The sequence below is a fragment of the Perca flavescens genome, chromosome 17 (genome assembly GCF_004354835.1).
Source record: "Perca flavescens isolate YP-PL-M2 chromosome 17, PFLA_1.0, whole genome shotgun sequence".
NCBI lineage: Eukaryota > Metazoa > Chordata > Actinopteri > Perciformes > Percidae > Perca > Perca flavescens.
In genome coordinates this window covers 33,494,143-33,511,642 of record NC_041347.1, presented here as the reverse complement: position 1 = coordinate 33,511,642, position 17,500 = coordinate 33,494,143, and the positions used below count along the sequence as shown (strand labels likewise).

General features: G+C 43.5%; 1 protein-coding gene across 1 annotated transcript in view; it reads left to right on the top strand.

Annotated features, from left to right (window-relative positions):
• apmap (adipocyte plasma membrane associated protein) overlaps window positions 1-11,533 on the top strand; it is a 28,997-nt gene extending 17,464 nt beyond the window's left edge. The window contains exons 8-9 of the mRNA XM_028604141.1: window positions 3,584-3,776; window positions 10,155-11,533. Coding sequence (XP_028459942.1) covers window positions 3,584-3,776; window positions 10,155-10,364 — 403 coding nt within the window. The 3' untranslated portion in view covers window positions 10,365-11,533. The remainder of the gene's footprint in view (window positions 1-3,583; window positions 3,777-10,154) is intronic.
• The last annotated feature ends 5,967 nt before the right edge of the window (window positions 11,534-17,500 follow it).

Here is a 17,500-nt window from a genome sequence, read left to right as displayed (position 1 = left end):
TATATATATATATATATATACACATACATACATACATACATACATACATACATACATACATACATACACAGTACAGGCCAAAAGTTTGGACACACCTTCTCATTCAATGTGTTTCCTTTTTATTTTCATGACTATTTACATTGTAGATTCTCACTGAAGGCATCAAAACTATGAATGAACACATATGGAATTATGTACTTAACAAAAAGTGTGAAATAACTGAAAACATGTCTTATATTTTAGATTCTTCAGAGTAGCCACCCTTTGCTTTTTTATTAATAAGGGAAATAATTCCACTAATGAACCCTGACAAAGCACACCTGTGAAGGTAAAACCATTTCAGGTGACTACCTCATGAAGCTCATTGAGAGAACACCAAGGGTTTGCAGAGTTATCAAAAAAAGCAAAGGGTGGCTACTTTGAAGAATCTAAAATATAAGACATGTTTTCAGTTATTTCACACTTTTTTGTTAAGTACATAATTCCATATGTGTTCATTCATAGTTTTGATGCCTTCAGTGAGAATCTACAATGTAAATAGAATATAGAAAATAAAAAGGAAACACATTGAATAAGAAGGCGTGTCCAAACTTTTGGCCTGTACTGTGTATTACACCTATATCACCTATACGCAGGTACACACAGCAACAAAAACCACCCAAATAAACCAAACCGAAACCTCTCAACATGAATTTGGATCAGATATGATGAGTGTTATGTAACGCTCTTCGTGATGGAGGAGGATGTCAGCTCTGTTCGTTGCCACGGAAACAAGCTGCTGGCCCAGTTGTAACTGCGTTAAGTGTGTGTATTTGTGTGTGTGTGTGTGTGTGTGTGTGTGTGTGTGTGTGTGTGTGTGTGTGTGTGTGTGTGTGTGTGTGTGTGTGTGTGTCTCTGTATGTGTGTGAGGTCAGTGGTTTCAGTGGGAGGTGTTTATTTTCGTCCTTGTTCCTGCTGATTCAGATATATAAAAACATGATTTGAACAGATTTGAGTTTGCGTGCATCCATCACAAGCCATACGTCAGCAGTGATTCTAGTAGCCTAGAAATCTAGACCAGCCTAGTGGCAGCAAATTTATTTTGCAGCCAGGGTCAGTCTAGCAACTCTCCGTTGGCTTGCAAGCTGGAAAAACTGAATTCTAGTCAGGCCAATCACATGGTGTATAGAGCCGGTGGGCGGGGCTTATGGCTGCTGCTGCTGCTGGTGAACGGAGGTCTTCTGGAAGACTTGGAGTTCAGCTTTTCTTTGGGAAAAGAACAAAGAACGGCACTGAAGTCATTCTTAAAAAAAGGAAGATGTGTTCAGAGTTTAAAGTTTAATCTACCAGCTAGCGTTGCTCTGATTGGTTGGAGGGCTGTCCTATTGCGTGCAGAGGGGAATTAGAAAGACAATCATTTGTCCCGCCCCTCAGATTGAGCCCTGACCAATGGGGAGTTCCCAGACCCCAACATCTGGATGTGGGTCTGGTTTGGCTGGGTATGTTTCTTGTACATTGCACTCAAAGTTTTGGGTCCACTATTCCCAACCCCCCCCTAACAGCTAGCAGCTGACCTGATGACAGCTCAGTGATTCTTGAAACTTTGGCAAAAACATGTCCCACTAAGAAAAGTGCCAATTCTGTTGGAAATTTATAATATTTTCATGAATAAAAAGAATCAAGGTTATAATCAGGGTGTCCTTTGCACACATGTAAGGTTCTTTTTATAGTTTTTAGTATCTTATCTATTATTTGCTGGCCCATTGCCTACAAAATCAGTTGTCCTCGGATAGGAGATAATCATTTCAACTTGATTAAAAAAACATAAAGTAATAATTTAATTGAATAATATCTTAACCACATGAAATAGTACATTGTAATATGTTTTAAAAACTGCAAACAGTGAGATTTTAACAATATTTACTATTATTTTGTGGCTGCTCAAAATGTGTCCCACATATTAGTCACCACTGTCAGATATTTATCAAAAGCAATAAAATCAGGCAACTACAAGGTCAACTACATTCCTGAGGACCCCATTTTCAAACCTTCAGCTCTACTGCATGCTTCAAGATCACTCAAGCTCCCTTAAATTTGCTATTTTCTCTTAAACTTGTTCATATTTTTGGACACTGCTACTGTCGCAACCATAACACGTCAACACCGTCTCTTTTGTATTAAATTTTTTAGATTAGATTATGACATAAATGTATACTTTTTAAGAAGAGGTCTGAAGTTGCTAGCAATAGAGGGGAAACAAGATGGCTAATGTGAACAACTCATGCATATCATGTGAAAGAGTAGGTTTTTGTCACCACCGTCAGGTTTTGGTGGATATCCTCACGGCTGTGGTTCGGCCTCGAGGCTGCGGCTGAACCACAGCCATGAGCCCGTATTTATTGTGATCAACAATTATATTTTCGAGCCTCCGTTAAGGATTATTTGGAGGTTTTTGTCACCACCGTCAGGCTGTATGTCACAAAAAACCTGACGGTGGTGATGTCTGACGGTGGTGACAAAAACCTACTCTTTCACATGATATGCATGCTCAGGATTGTTATTTTTTGGACCCAATAGTTAAATGAAGTTGTTAAGCAAGAAGCCATCTTGTGTGGTATACATTTTGGAATTGTATGTTGTTATGAGGCCACTGTCACCAGATTAGTGTCACCACCGTCAGAGGGAGTTTTAAATGAATATGCTTACAATATGTTTCTTAAGTGCTGTTGAGTTATTAAATTAAAAGTCTCTTTTAATACAAATATATGTTTGTTAAATAAAAAAACATAACTTTTTTCTATTTAGGCTTAAAGTAAACGTTGTATGATGTTAGATCTTTTAAAGGAGTACACGTGAAACGGTATAAAAAAAATCAACAAAAGTGAATATTCAACATTTAACAGCATATCTATGTACTACAAATGTCAGATAATGATTCAAAAACTCTAAATACATATTAGACTAAATAAATAAAACATAATATGCTTTTTATTGTGTCTGACGGTGTTGACAAAAACAAAGTAATAACTGGAAAACCGTCTATTTTATGAAAAAAAACACAAAATGAGGAGGTTGCACCAGTACATTGCCGAACAGCCAACACTTTGGTCTATAATGATATACCTTCAGATGTTGTAATTTAACTAACTTTTTATTTTCAAAATTAAAACCTGTTTTATCCCAATTCCCAAGAATCAGTGAGCTAACAGCTAACAGCTAGCAGCTGACCGGATGACAGCAAGGGTCCCAGGTTAAGAGGTCCCGGAGGTTTGGCCTACTAAGTAGCCTGCCTACAATTTTAAGCGAGAACAAAATATATAGTTTTCATACCGACTTATGTATACATTATATATTCTAGTGCAGAGATCTTCAACAGGGGGTCCGGGACCCCAATGGGGTCCTCAGAGTCACTGCAGGGGGGCCTCCAAATTATTGTTCATTTTTGAAAGTTTTCTTCAAAAATTAAAATGTCTTAACATGAATCCAACATACTATTAGCAAATATAAAACCCCACACATGTCGTTGTGAGAGCGAGGTCAGAGCTAGCATGACGCAGTCCCAGTATGTTTCATGAACTCCTCTTCTGTAAACGTTGTGTTTCAGAGTCCACGTTGCCGGTCTGAACAAAGGCGGGATGGACACGTTCATCGACAACCTTCCCGGCTTCCCTGACAACATCCGGCCGAGCTCCAGCGGAGGCTACTGGGTGGCCATGTCGGCCGTGAGGCCCAACCCCGGCTTCTCCATGCTGGACTTCCTCTCCCAGAGACCCTGGATCAAGAAGTTCATCTTCAAGGTACAAAGAGACACAGAGAGACCCACAGAGTCAGAGAAAGACTCAGAGAGACTGAGACAGACTCAAAGAGACAGAGAGAGACTCAAAGAGACAGAGAAAGACTCAGAGAGACTGAGACAGACTCAAAGAGTCAGAGAAAGACTCCGAGAGACTGAGACAGACTCAAAGAGACACAGCGAGACTCAGAGAGACAGAGAGAGAGTCAAAGAGACAGAGAGAGACTCAAAGAGACAGAGAAAGACTCAGAGAGACTGAGACAGACTCCGAGAGACTGAGACAGACTCAAAGAGACACAGCGAGACTCAGAGAGACAGAGAGAGAGTCAAAGAGACAGAGAGAGACTCCAAGAGACAGAGAGAGACTTACAGAGACCGAGAGAGACTCAAAGAGACAGAGAGAGACTCCAAGAGACAGAGAAAGACTCAGAGAGACTGAGACAGACTCAAAGAGTCAGAGAAAGACTCCGAGAGACTGAGACAGACTCAAAGAGACACAGCGAGACTCAGAGAGACAGAGAGAGAGTCAAAGAGACAGAGAGAGACTCAAAGAGACAGAGAAAGACTCAGAGAGACTGAGACAGACTCCGAGAGACTGAGACAGACTCAAAGAGACACAGCGAGACTCAGAGAGACAGAGAGAGAGTCAAAGAGACAGAGAGAGACTCCAAGAGACAGAGAGAGACTTACAGAGACCGAGAGAGACTCAAAGAGACAGAGAGAGACTCAAAGAGACAGAGAAAGACTCAGAGAGACTGAGACAGACTCAAAGAGTCAGAGAAAGACTCAGAGAGACTGAGACAGACTCCGAGAGACTGAGACAGACTCAAAGAGACACAGCGAGACTCAGAGAGACAGAGAGAGAGTCAAAGAGACAGAGAGAGACTCAAAGAGACAGAGAAAGACTCAGAGAGACTGAGACAGACTCCGAGAGACTGAGACAGACTCAAAGAGACACAGCGAGACTCAGAGAGACAGAGAGAGAGTCAAAGAGACAGAGAGAGACTCCAAGAGACAGAGAGAGACTTACAGAGACCGAGAGAGACTCAAAGAGACAGAGAGAGACTCAAAGAGACAGAGAAAGACTCAGAGAGACTGAGACAGACTCAAAGAGTCAGAGAAAGACTCAGAGAGACTGAGACAGACTCCGAGAGACTGAGACAGACTCAAAGAGACACAGCGAGACTCAGAGAGACAGAGACAGAGAGAGAGTCAAAGAGACAGAGACAGAGAGAGACTCCAAGAGACAGAGAGAGACTTACAGAGACCGAGAGAGACTCAAAGAGACAGATAGAGACTCAAAGAGACAGAGAGAGACTCACAGAGAGAGAGTCAACGAGACAGAGAGAGAGTCAACGAGACAGAGAGAGAGTCAAAGAGACAGAGAGAGACTTACAGAGACAAAGAGAGACTTACAGAGACAGAGAGAGACTCAAAGAGACAGATAGACTCAAAGAGACAGAGAGAGACTCACAGAGAGAGAGTCAACGAGACAGAGAGAGTCAAAGAGACAGAGAGAGACTCAAAGAGACAGAGAGAGACTCACAGAGAGAGAGTCAACGAGACAGAGAGAGACTCAAAGAGACAGAGAGAGAGTCAAAGAGACAGAGTCAACGAGACAGAGAGAGAGTCAAAGAGACAGACTTAGACTCACAGAGACCGAGAGAGACTACAATCCATTTTATGTATATAGCACATTTAAAAAACAAAGGTTTACAAAGTGCTGAACAAGGGATAACCCATATAAACACACAGAACACACAGTTCTCGTGCTGGGTTAAAAGCCAGGGAATCCAAGTGAGTTTTAAGATGAGATGTAAGAGATTCGAGGGTCCTGTGGAGGTAGAGCTCATTCCACAGTTTAGGGACTGCAGCTGAAACAGCGCGGTTGCCCCCTGGGTTTTAACCTGGTTTTTAAGCCGAAATTGATCAACAGACCTAGCGTTACTGTGTCCACATTCGGACACCACTCGCTGCTATTGGCCACATTCGGACACTTCTGACCTGACGCACCTTCCGGTCTTTTCGCGGTACTTTGCGTTTCTGAGCTTTACCAAAAATGTTAGCAGAATTGATCCATACCCATCTAACGATCTAGCTGTGAATGTTCCTATATGTAATGGACATTTAGATGTCTAAATAGGATATGAAAGTGACTTTGATGAGGAAGAGAAGTGACAACGCTCGGGCCACGATCTTTTCCACTAAAAAGTTTCTATTTTTACTGAACTGGAAATGAAGGAGCTTTTATTGCATAGTTCAGAGTTGTTGAAGCATGTCATTTTATTGTGAAGGACGGAAGTACGATCCGGTAGTTTTTACAGCTTTGATGGGACTAAACCCCCAAAAACCCACCAATGGCCATTGTTTACAAAGATAGGGGTGTCCGGTTATGGCCTAGATAGATAGATAGATAGATAGATAGATAGATAGATAGATAGATAGATTTTTTTATTGATCCCAAAAAAATGGGAAATAACGGTGTTGCAGAAGCAAAAATATCAGGCACACATACAGAGTATACATTAAATAATAGGAAACAATATACATTAAATAATAATTGAATACTACACAAGCAATATTTAAAATATATACAATTTGGAAATAAAATGTTGAACTGTTTCAATAGATATAGATAAAGTTAGTGTACAAGTTGGGGAGTAAAAATGTACAACTGTTACACGTACAGATAGGATGTAGATAAACCTGTTGTGCAAGGTGCATTCAGTGCAGTTGTGATGTATAGGAGTCTTATCTCACACTCAGTGATGAAGTGTTGAAAAGTTTAATTGCCTGTGGTAGGAAAGATTTCCTGTAGTGGTCCATGCGACATCGAAGCTGTCGGAGCCTCTTAGAGAAGGGGCTCCTCTGTTGGACCAGTGTGGGGGGTTGGAGAGGGTGGTCGGGGTTATCCATGATGGATAATAGTTTGTTCAGTGACCTCCTCTCCACCGACGGCTTCAAATGTGTCGTGTTTGGGGTAGCGCACGGCTAATTCACCGGAGTTAGCGTGCTTTAGCCGGCTCTTGTAAAGTAAAAACTAAAGTAAACAGTTAAAACTATATATACCGTTAGGAAAGTAAGAAGCTACACTTTAGTTTTACACCATTAAATTAGCTGAAAACATTAATAGATCATTTATATTTGTATTTGAACATATATTTTGATAGAACGTTGGCCAATAAGTGTCCGTGATGTGGTGTAAACTTGTAAGAGGTCTGAGATGTAGTGAGGTGCCAAACCCCATTCAGTGATTTAAAAACAACCACCAAGATCTTAAAATGTTCTCTAAAATGCACCGGGAGCCGGTGTGGCGAGGCCAGGACTGGTGTTATGTGTTCATGTGTTTGCGAGTTCCCGTTAAAAGACGAGCGGCTGAGATTTGTACTAACTGTAAACGTTGAGAGAGAGGTTTGGTTAACGCCGATGTAAAGTGCATTACAGTAGTCTAAAGAGAGTGACTGAGAGAGTCAGAGAGTGACTGAGAGAGACTGAGAGAGTCAGAGAGAGTCAGAGAGAGACTGAGAGAGACTGAGAGAGTCAGAGAGAGACTGAGAGAGACTGAGAGAGTCAGAGAGAGACTGAGAGAGTCAGAGAGAGACTGAGGGAGTCAAAGAGAGACTGAGAGAGACTGAGAGAGACTGAGGGAGTCAGAGAGAGACTGAGGGAGTCAGAGAGAGACTGAGGGAGTCAGAGAGAGACTGAGGGAGTCAGAGAGAGACTGAGAGAGTCAGAGAGAGACTGAGAGAGACTGAGGGAGTCAGAGAGAGACTGAGAGAGTCAGAGAGAGACTGAGAGAGACTGAGGGAGTCAGAGAGAGACTGAGAGAGTCAGAGAGAGACTGAGAGAGACTGAGAGAGTCAGAGAGAGACTGAGGGAGTCAGAGAGAGACTGAGGGAGTCAGAGAGAGACTGAGAGAGTCAGAGAGAGACTGAGGGAGTCAGAGAGAGACTGAGAGAGTCAGAGAGAGACTGAGAGAGAGTCAGAGAGTGACTGAGAGAGTCAGAGAGAGACTGAGGGAGTCAGAGAGAGTCAGAGAGTGACTGAGAGAGTCAGAGAGAGACTGAGAGAGACTGAGAGAGTCAGAGAGAGACTGAGAGAGTCAGAGAGTGACTGAGAGAGTCAGAGAGAGACTGAGGGAGTCAGAGAGAGACTGAGAGAGTCAGAGAGAGTCAGAGAGTGACTGAGAGAGTCAGAGAGAGACTGAGGGAGTCAGAGAGAGACTGAGAGAGTCAGAGAGAGTCAGAGAGAGACTGAGAGAGTCAGAGAGAGACTGAGAGAGTCAGAGAGAGACTGAGAGAGTCAGAGAGAGACTGAGGGAGTCAGAGAGAGACTGAGAGAGACTGAGAGAGTCAGAGAGAGACTGAGAGAGTCAGAGAGAGACTGAGGGAGTCAAAGAGAGACTGAGAGAGACTGAGAGAGACTGAGGGAGTCAGAGAGAGACTGAGGGAGTGGGGAGAGAGACTGAGGGAGTCAGAGAGAGACTGAGAGAGTCAGAGAGAGACTGAGAGAGACTGAGGGAGTCAGAGAGAGACTGAGAGAGTCAGAGAGAGACTGAGAGAGACTGAGGGAGTCAGAGAGAGACTGAGAGAGTCAGAGAGAGACTGAGAGAGTCAGAGAGAGACTGAGGGAGTCAGAGAGAGACTGAGGGAGTCAGAGAGAGACTGAGGGAGTCAGAGAGAGACTGAGAGAGTCAGAGAGAGACTGAGAGAGAGTCAGAGAGAGTCAGAGAGTGACTGAGAGAGTCAGAGAGAGACTGAGGGAGTCAGAGAGAGTCAGAGAGTGACTGAGAGAGTCAGAGAGAGACTGAGAGAGACTGAGAGAGTCAGAGAGTGACTGAGAGAGTCAGAGAGAGACTGAGGGAGTCAGAGAGAGACTGAGAGAGTCAGAGAGAGTCAGAGAGTGACTGAGAGAGTCAGAGAGAGACTGAGGGAGTCAGAGAGAGACTGAGAGAGTCAGAGAGAGACTGAGAGAGTCAGAGAGAGACTGAGAGAGTCAGAGAGAGAGTCAGAGAGAGACTGAGAGAGTCAGAGAGAGACAGAGTCAGAGAGAGACTGAGAGAGTCAGAGAGAGACTGAGAGAGTCAGAGAGTGACTGAGAGAGTCAGAGAGTGACTGAGAGAGTCAGAGAGAGACAGAGAGTGACTGAGAGTGACTGAGAGAGTCAGAGAGAGACAGAGAGAGTCAGAGAGAGTCAGAGAGAGACAGAGAGTGACTGAGAGAGTCAGAGAGTGACTGAGAGAGTCAGAGAGAGACAGAGAGAGACAGAGAGTGACTGAGAGAGTCAGAGAGAGACAGAGAGAGTCAGAGAGAGTCAGAGAGAGACAGAGTGACTGAGAGAGTCAGAGAGAGACAGAGAGAGACGGAGAGAGACTGTAATAAACTTTTTCTCTTCCTTTCCTCCCTCCTTGTTTCCTTCTCTCCCTCCTTGTTTCTTTCTTTCCGTCCTTGTTTCCCTCCCTCCTTGTTTCCCTCCCTCATTTCCTGTTCTCCCTCCTTGTTTCCCTCCCTCATTTCCTGTTCTCCCTCCTTGTTTCCCTCCCTCATTTCCTTCCCTCCCTCCTTGTTTCCCTTCCTCCTTGTTTACTTCCCTCCCTCCCTCCTTGTTTACCTCCCTCGTTTCCTTCCCTCCCTCCTTCTTTCCCTCCCTCCTTGTTTCCTTCCCTCCTTCCTTCCCTCCCTCCTTGTTTCCCTCTGTTTCCTTCTCTTCTTCCTTGTTTCCTTCCTTCTTTCCCTCCTTCTTTCCCTCCCTCCTTGTTTCCCTCCCTCATTTCCTGTCCTCCCTCCTTGTTTCCCTCCCTCCTTGTTTCCTTCCCTCCCTCCTTGTTTCCCTTCCTCCTTGTTTACTTCCCTCCCTCCCTCCCTCCTTGTTTACTTCCCTCCTTGTTTCCCTCCCTTGTTTACTTCCCTCCCTCCTTGTTTCCCTCCCTCGTTTCCTTCCCTCCCTCCTTCTTTCCCTCCCTCCTTGTTTCCTTCCTTCCCTCCCTCCCTCCTTGTTTCCCTCCGTGTTTCCTTCTCTTCTTCCTTTTTTCCCTCCTTCTTTCCCTCCCTCCTTGTTTCCTTCCCTCCCTCCCTCCTTGTTTCCCTTCTGTGTTTCCTTCTCTTCTTCCTTGTTTCCCTGCTTCTTTCCCCTCCTCCTTGTTTCCCTCCGTGTTTCCTTCTCTTCTTCCTTGTTTACCTCCTTCTTTCCTTCCTTGTTTCCCTCCCTCCTTGTTTTTCCTCCCTCCTTCCTTCCCTCCCTCCTTGTTTCCCTCCGTGTTTCCTTCTCTTCTTCCTTGTTTCCCTCCTTCTTTCCCTCCCTCCTTGTTTCCCTCCGTGTTTCCTTCTCTTCTTCCTTCTTTCCCTCCTTCTTTCCCCCCCTCCTTGTTTCCTCCCCCCTGCAGCTGTTCAGCCAGGAAGTCCTGATGAAGTTCGTCCCTCGCTACAGTCTGGTGGCCGAGCTCCACGACGGTGGCGTCTGCACCCGCAGCTTCCACGACCCCGGTGGCCTGGTGGCGGCCTACGTCAGCGAGGCCCACGAGCATGCTGGGAGTTTGTACCTGGGCTCCTTCCGCTCGCCGTACATCGCCAAACTCGACCTGCGCGGCATCTAACAAGACTAACGAGCGTCTAACGAGACTCGGAGAGAGTTTTCGACTCGGCTCCTCCCCTTTCAGTTCGTTTGTCGTTTGTTTCTTGTGTTTCAGTCGAACAAAAACTCAGACTTCACTAAACTCAAAAAGCAATATTACAACATTAATTTACTATTTCATTCATACATTACTCTCACACACAGACACACACACAGACACAGAGACACACACATACAAATGCAGACACACAATCACACGATCAGACATAGGGGCGTACAGACAGAGTGACACACACAGAGACACAAACAAACACACACACAGAGACACACAGACACAAACACACACACAGAGACACACAGACGTCACTAAACAGAAAGCTGAGTTAGTTCTGATATATAAACACGGATCAGTTTTATTCAAATTTAATTTAAGAAGAAATCTGAAAACGCCCTCAGACCTCGGAGGGCTATCGGCTTCTACCGTTGCCATGGGAACAGCTTTTCCTGTTGCCGGGGAAACACAGTTTGGGTATAAAATGTGAAAGTTTAGTTTTGGTTCTCAGGGTTTGTGACGGGCAGATGGTCCGCGGCCGAGCGCCGCGCTGACCGGAGACAACACCGAACAACGCCAGCTAGCTCGCTCACCTGCTACTGGCTTACTCTCTCCCAGGTTAGCGTTAGCGTTGTAGCGTGTTTGCCCGTTAATGTTTGGGGTTGTGTGTCGCTGCCTACACAGCTAACTGTGTTGTCTGAACTTCAGCGAGGCTCGTGTTAAGCTTTTAGCGCTACTAGCCGCCTCTTAGCACTACTAGCCGCCTGTTAGCACTACCAGACGCCTCTTAGCACGACTAGCCGTCTCTTAGCGCCACTAGCCTTCTCTTAGCGCTACTAGCCGCCTCTTAGCACTACTAGACGTCTCTTAGTGCACGTTTAGTAGTGCTACTAGACGTCTCTTAGCGCTATTAGACGTCTCTTAGCGCTACTAGCTGTCTCTTAGCGCTACTAGACGCTTCTTAGCGCTACTAGCCATCTCTTTGCACTACTAGATGCCTCTTAGCGCTACTAGACGTCTCTTAGCACTACTAGCCGCCTCTGTGCACTGCTAGACGCCTCTTACCGCTGCTAGCCACCTGTTAGCTGGCCTGAACCCACACATGTAACAACAAATTAAAGTTTGAGTGTCACATTTTACTGATTTCCTGCTTCTTTCTGTCTGTTAACTTTGAGTTTAATTTCTTTTGAACGGGACACCTTTGGTTGACTACTTTGTTTGTTTAGGGGAGGGAATCACGATAGCGTAGCATAAATACCACATAGTCCCCAGGAAACATTGTCAACATCTGTTTTGTTGATTGCTGCAAAATGTGAGTGTCAACCAATCAAACTGCTTCGTAGGGCGGGTCTTGGCGTGGCCATAGTGGGATTCCTAATTTTGTGATCAGGTCCCACGTGACACGTTTCCTAAACCGACCCGTCCGCTGTATACGGTGTTCAAAATGCATCCAGATAACACGCCACTTGGCTTAAGAAAATGGGCGTGTATGTTTACACAAAGTCATGATGTCACGTTGAAGTATGTCTACGCTGTATACAGCGGACGTAAACATACACGCCACTCTTTGCAAGTGCTGTGTTTTCTGCACGCATTTTGAGCGCCAAGTAGCGTGTTACCAACCTCCCTACGCAGATTTTTGTCCTTTCATACTACTCGCTACAGCATCAATTCACACGCAATCACAAGCTAATGTAACTCAATGGAGGTCAAACGGCATTGATAAACACGCTAAAAATTAGAGAGAGTTATTTATTTTCATTCATAACATAACATGCATAAATGGGAAAAAAAAGAAACCGGAAGAAGAAAATCTTATGGTACCTGTCACTTATCTGTGCACATCAAAAAAAATAAAAATAAACAACTACTTCATGAGTAGATCAACCCCAATCCTCACCCCAAAAACCAAAAATTCTCAGTACTACATATCTTTACATTAAATTATCATCATTTTAAGCGTGTTAGTCATAATTTTTCTTGTAACATTCCTGTAGTTTTTTTTTCTTATACAAATTCTTAAATTTACAAACTCTTTTGCAGCACTTCAGTTCATAGTCCGAGGTGTTCCACAGTTTAACTCCGTAAATGGACAAACACCTCTGTTTTTGTGTAGTGTAGGATTTTATTCTAAAATGTGACCGATGACCGGTCTGGCCCTAAAAAGGCCAGACTTAATCTGACTCCAATTCTATGGTCACTGAATAGTGTTCGTTTACTGGTAGATCAGACAAATAGACTCAAGATTCAAAATAAGACTCCAGATTCGTCCAGTTAAAGTTAATAACAAGCTTTAGTGAATGATATTGCAAAATACAATAAACTTGTGCACAAGGATCAGATTACTTCAAAACAAAATACCACATACCAATATCGCTATAACCTAGCAGACAGACAGAGATTCCCCCAGCATCTGATGCTGGCTAACCCAGAACCTTCACTTTTTATCCATTCTCTCTGCTCCATCCATGGTGCTGTTATCAGTTGGATATAGTCCCGATCTTCTGGCTCCAGCCGGCTAACGATATGTAACACACCGTATGAAAACATGACCCTCAGTTCTCTCATTCTCAGCTCAACAGAGACAAGTGGCTATTGTTGGGTCTGAACACCTGTATGTTTTTAATCTCCTACAAACTAAGGAGTTTCCTGAGAGCCAGGTCATCTTCATACTCTGTGTCACAAATCACGCACTTGCAAAACACTGACCATTGTTGCCTCGCTCCCCCCCTGATCAGAGAAGACCTTTTTCTCTCAGGCAATAATCTCAGACTCCCTTTATAATGTTAAATCACTGTAAAACCAGATGGCCTCTCATAACCCTGGGAAACAAGGCAACAAGGTCCGCATCATGAACTCTACAAACCTGTTACTCTTACTCTCACAAATATATTCTAACAGCAGTACGTGTGAAAAGAGTTTTAAAATGATATTGCCTTCTATGGCCATCTTCCTCTGATACAGGAGTAAATAAATGTAAAACATTTAGGCAAAACTTTGCTTAGCTTTCCACATAAAAATCTAAATCTTCAAATCAACCAAATCTTTGAATTTTAGAAGTCCAGATTTTATAAATAAACTATCAGTGTGTTCTCTGTAGGCTGTCTTGTTGATAATTATAATAATTAAAAATTATGTTGAAACTAATTCTGGTCTTCAGTCAGTTTTGGTGAGATATGTAAACGGTGTGTTTGATGAATGAATGAATGAAGTGATGGATTCTAAACATTTGAAACGTAGTTTTCAGTCACAAGGCTGTAGTTTAGTGAATCTATCGCTGCCTGCGCTGTACTGTTCCTCTTTATACAGACTCTTTCTACCAAAAATATTTTGTGTGGGTCAGGGGGTACTTGGCTTAAAAGGGGGTACAATATTTAAAAAAGTTTGACAAACACTACTCTCACATGTCCAAAGGATTTAACCCTTGTTTTGTCTTCCCGTCAACCTTGAAAAAAACACTTAATTTTTATGTTTATTTTTGCTTTTTCCTACGTTTTAAATTGTAAAATTTTTCTTCTACACATTTTCAGCGCTTATTTCTACATCCCATATTTTCTGATATCAAACAGAAATTGAAAACGGGTCAACACACAAAGGGTTAAGACAACTCAAGTGGATTTAGAGACTGAAGGAATTTTGAGAAACTAGGGTACTGCCTTAACCCAAATATAACATGCAGGGACGGACTGACAATCTGTGCGTTCTGGAAAAGTCAAACGGCCGTCCAACTGCACAAAAAAAGTCTAATAAAGCGATATTAATAGCCAACAGCAGGGGGCGCAAATACAATCACTTATATGCTACGTGTAAAAGAAACTGAGGACGAGGAGTAGGCCTACTAGTCTGGCTATCCCCAATCCACAGCCTGGTCATGATGAGGGACAGACAGCAGAGTTCATTTCACATCAGCAAGAGGTTCTGAGTGCCAGGAGCAGAGCACATTATAATAGGCTGCCTTTATCCCTGTCTTAGTGAATTGCATTGTCAGCTATCAACATGAGTGTGCATCATGATTATGAAAATGATCGTGCCATTTAGTGCTGTCAACCTTAAAGTGTTTAATAATTTCTGTTAGGTTAATTTGAAACATTAAACGCGTTAGAAATTAATCGCAGATTGACCGCGATTTCACTCCGTTGTATATGAGAGGTTGTAGTGAGCTCAGTTTTGCTGCCAAGATGAAGACTACGGTATTAAATTAAACGTGAAAACATCAGGCATGCATTGGTACCACTCTAAACGTGCTAACAGACAGGGAAAGGGGGCTAAATTATTCACCACATTTAACCAAAAGTTTAACCAAAACTCCTAGCTTGCACTTTCTGTCTGTCTTCCATCAGAGTGCAGTTTTTCCTTGTCTTTAATATTTGAGTTTACTAATTGTGGAACTGGCAAAGACCTGGGGCCTGTTTCACAAAACCAAGATAAGGGATTAAGCCAGGATTTCCTGGTTATCCTGGATGAATTTAGCCTTGACTCGGTTTCACAAAAGCAGAGGCACATAAATCACCATGGAGATTTATTCTGTGCTGCTAGCCTGGTCCTGACCAGGCTAACAGCCAGGCTAACAGCTAGCCTGCTCCTGACCAGGCTAACAGCCAGGATTTATTTGATCCTGGAACCTTTTCTGTTCACTCAGCAGTGGTTTTACCTTATTGTTATCAGCCTGGATTAAAATACAACAGGTGCATATTGCTGTTCATTTGAGTACTGTTATTATTTAAAGTTGTGACCTTTATTTTTTTCTATAATTATAAATTTGTCATTGTTACTGTTATATTGCTGTATGAAGACTGCTGTTCATATTGTTGTAAGAAGTTTGATGAATATATTATGGAGATAATTAGAAAAGGCTGATAAAATTTCAAATGAGTTTTAAATGAAGTCTGTTACTAAGGGCAACACATACAATGCTGTACATTTCTATAGTTCCCCAATATACCTTCAATTATTTTAGTTTATAATTTCTTTTTTTATTCTTCAACAATAAGGATCATGTTTGTTCTGCTTCCATGTGCATTGTATTTGGCATTCTTAGCACACAATTTGTGTTGTCCAGTAAACTGGGACTATAATTTGGGAGGATTGTACAATTTTAAGAACATATCCTAACTGTACAATCCTCCCAAATTATAGACTTAGTTCACTGGACCAGTAACTATCTAGTGATGTAGGCTACTGTACATTCATGTAACAGGGAGAGGACACCTTAATGGTTTTTGACCTTATATTTTGCCTGGGGGGAAATAACTGATGAATATACTCTGTTCCATTCATGTTTATAGTGTGCATGGAATTTATCACTTTATTATCTTTATAGTTTCTAGATTTTACAGTGCAATTTCTTCAGTGTCTTTATTTTCTATGTCCATACATACCAGGGAGCAAGGCATATAATATGTAGAGAAGGAAACTCGTAATCTATAAAAAATAAAAAAACGCGAGAAAAAGCGTGACAGATAATACCGTCAGACTAAATGATAGTCTAAAAATATACATTTATGAACTACTGCTCTTAAATGAAACCATTCAATGTGTCACTTGTCATTTGTAAAAACGAACACCTGTACACTTTGCATTAAAAGCGAGTAGTGGAAGTTAATATGACTTAGGAATATATAATATTTTAGCCAATGAGAGAGAGGGAGGAACAGAGTGAAAGAGATATTTACGCTTCATATTCTAGCGTTATAGAAAATGGATCTTCATGGTAAATTTCCTGAGTTATCTTCTGATTACTTTTAAGGCAAAGAGTACAATTGTTAATTTGTGCAAATGATGAGTAGCCTAATCATTGAATGGTAGGATTATGACGGTTTCCATTCAGAGCAGAGGTCAGTTAATGTTTATATTTAGGCTGCTTACGCATTCAGTCGGTCCGTGATCGTCTGCTGCTTTCTCTCGCTGTTTCGTTACAGCGTTCGTGTTATTTTCTTTTTATTCAAATAATGTGTTTCACGTCATCATACTTCCACAAGAAGCTGCTGCTCACTCTGTATAAAGTATGAACAATGTTTATTCTCCATGTCGGCATCAGGAAATCTGTGATCGACCTCGCGGTCTTTTGAGGAAAGCCGTGGTCGCGCATCTATCTGAATTAGTTCAGCCTGGCTCGACCTAGTCTCTCCTCCTCAGCTCCTAGTCTCTCCTCCTCAGCTCCTAGTCTCTCCTCCTCAGCTCCTAGTCTCTCCTCCTCAGCTCCTAGTCTCTCCTCCTCAGCTTCTAGTCTCTCCTCCTCAGCTCCTAGTCTCTCCTCCTCAGCTCCTAGTCTCTCCTCCTCAGCTCCTAGTCTCTCCTCCTCAGCTCCTAGTCTCTCCTCCTCAGATCCTAGTCTCTCCTCCTCAGCCTGACCTAGTCTCTCCTCCTCATCTCCTAGTCTCTCCTCCTCAGCTCCTAGTCTCTCCTCCTCAGCTCCTAGTCTCTCCTCCTCAGCTCCTAGTCTCTCCTCCTCAGATCCTAGTCTCTCCTCCTCAGCTCCTAGTCTCTCCTCCTCAGCCTGACCTAGTCTCTCCTCCTCATCTCCTAGTCTCTCCTCCTCAGCTCCTAGTCTCTCCTCCTCAGCTCCTAGTCTCTCCTCCTCAGCCTGACCTAGTCTCTCCTCCTCATCTCCTAGTCTCTCCTCCTCAGCTCCTAGTCTCTCCTCCTCGGCTCCTAGTCTCTCCTCCTCGGCTCCTAGTCTCTCCTCCTCGGCTCCTAGTCTCTCCTCCTCGGCTCCTAGTCTCTCCTCCTCAGCCTGACCTAGTCTCTCCTCCTCATCTCCTAGTCTCTCCTCCTCAGCTCCTAGTCTCTCCTCCTCAGCTCCTAGTCTCTCCTCCTCGGCTCCTAGTCTCTCCTCCTCAGCCTGACCTAGTCTCTCCTCCTCAGCCTGACCTAGTCTCTCCTCCTCAGCTCCTAGTCTCTCCTCCTCAGATCCTAGTCTCTCCTCCTCAGATCCTAGTCTCTCCTCCTCATCTCCTAGTCTCTCCTCCTCAGCTCCTAGTCTCTCCTCCTCAGATCCTAGTCTCTCCTCCTCAGATCCTAGTCTCTCCTCCTCATCTCCTAGTCTCTCCTCCTCAGCTCCTACTCTCTCCTCCTCAGCTCCTACTCTCTCCTCCTCAGCTCCTAGT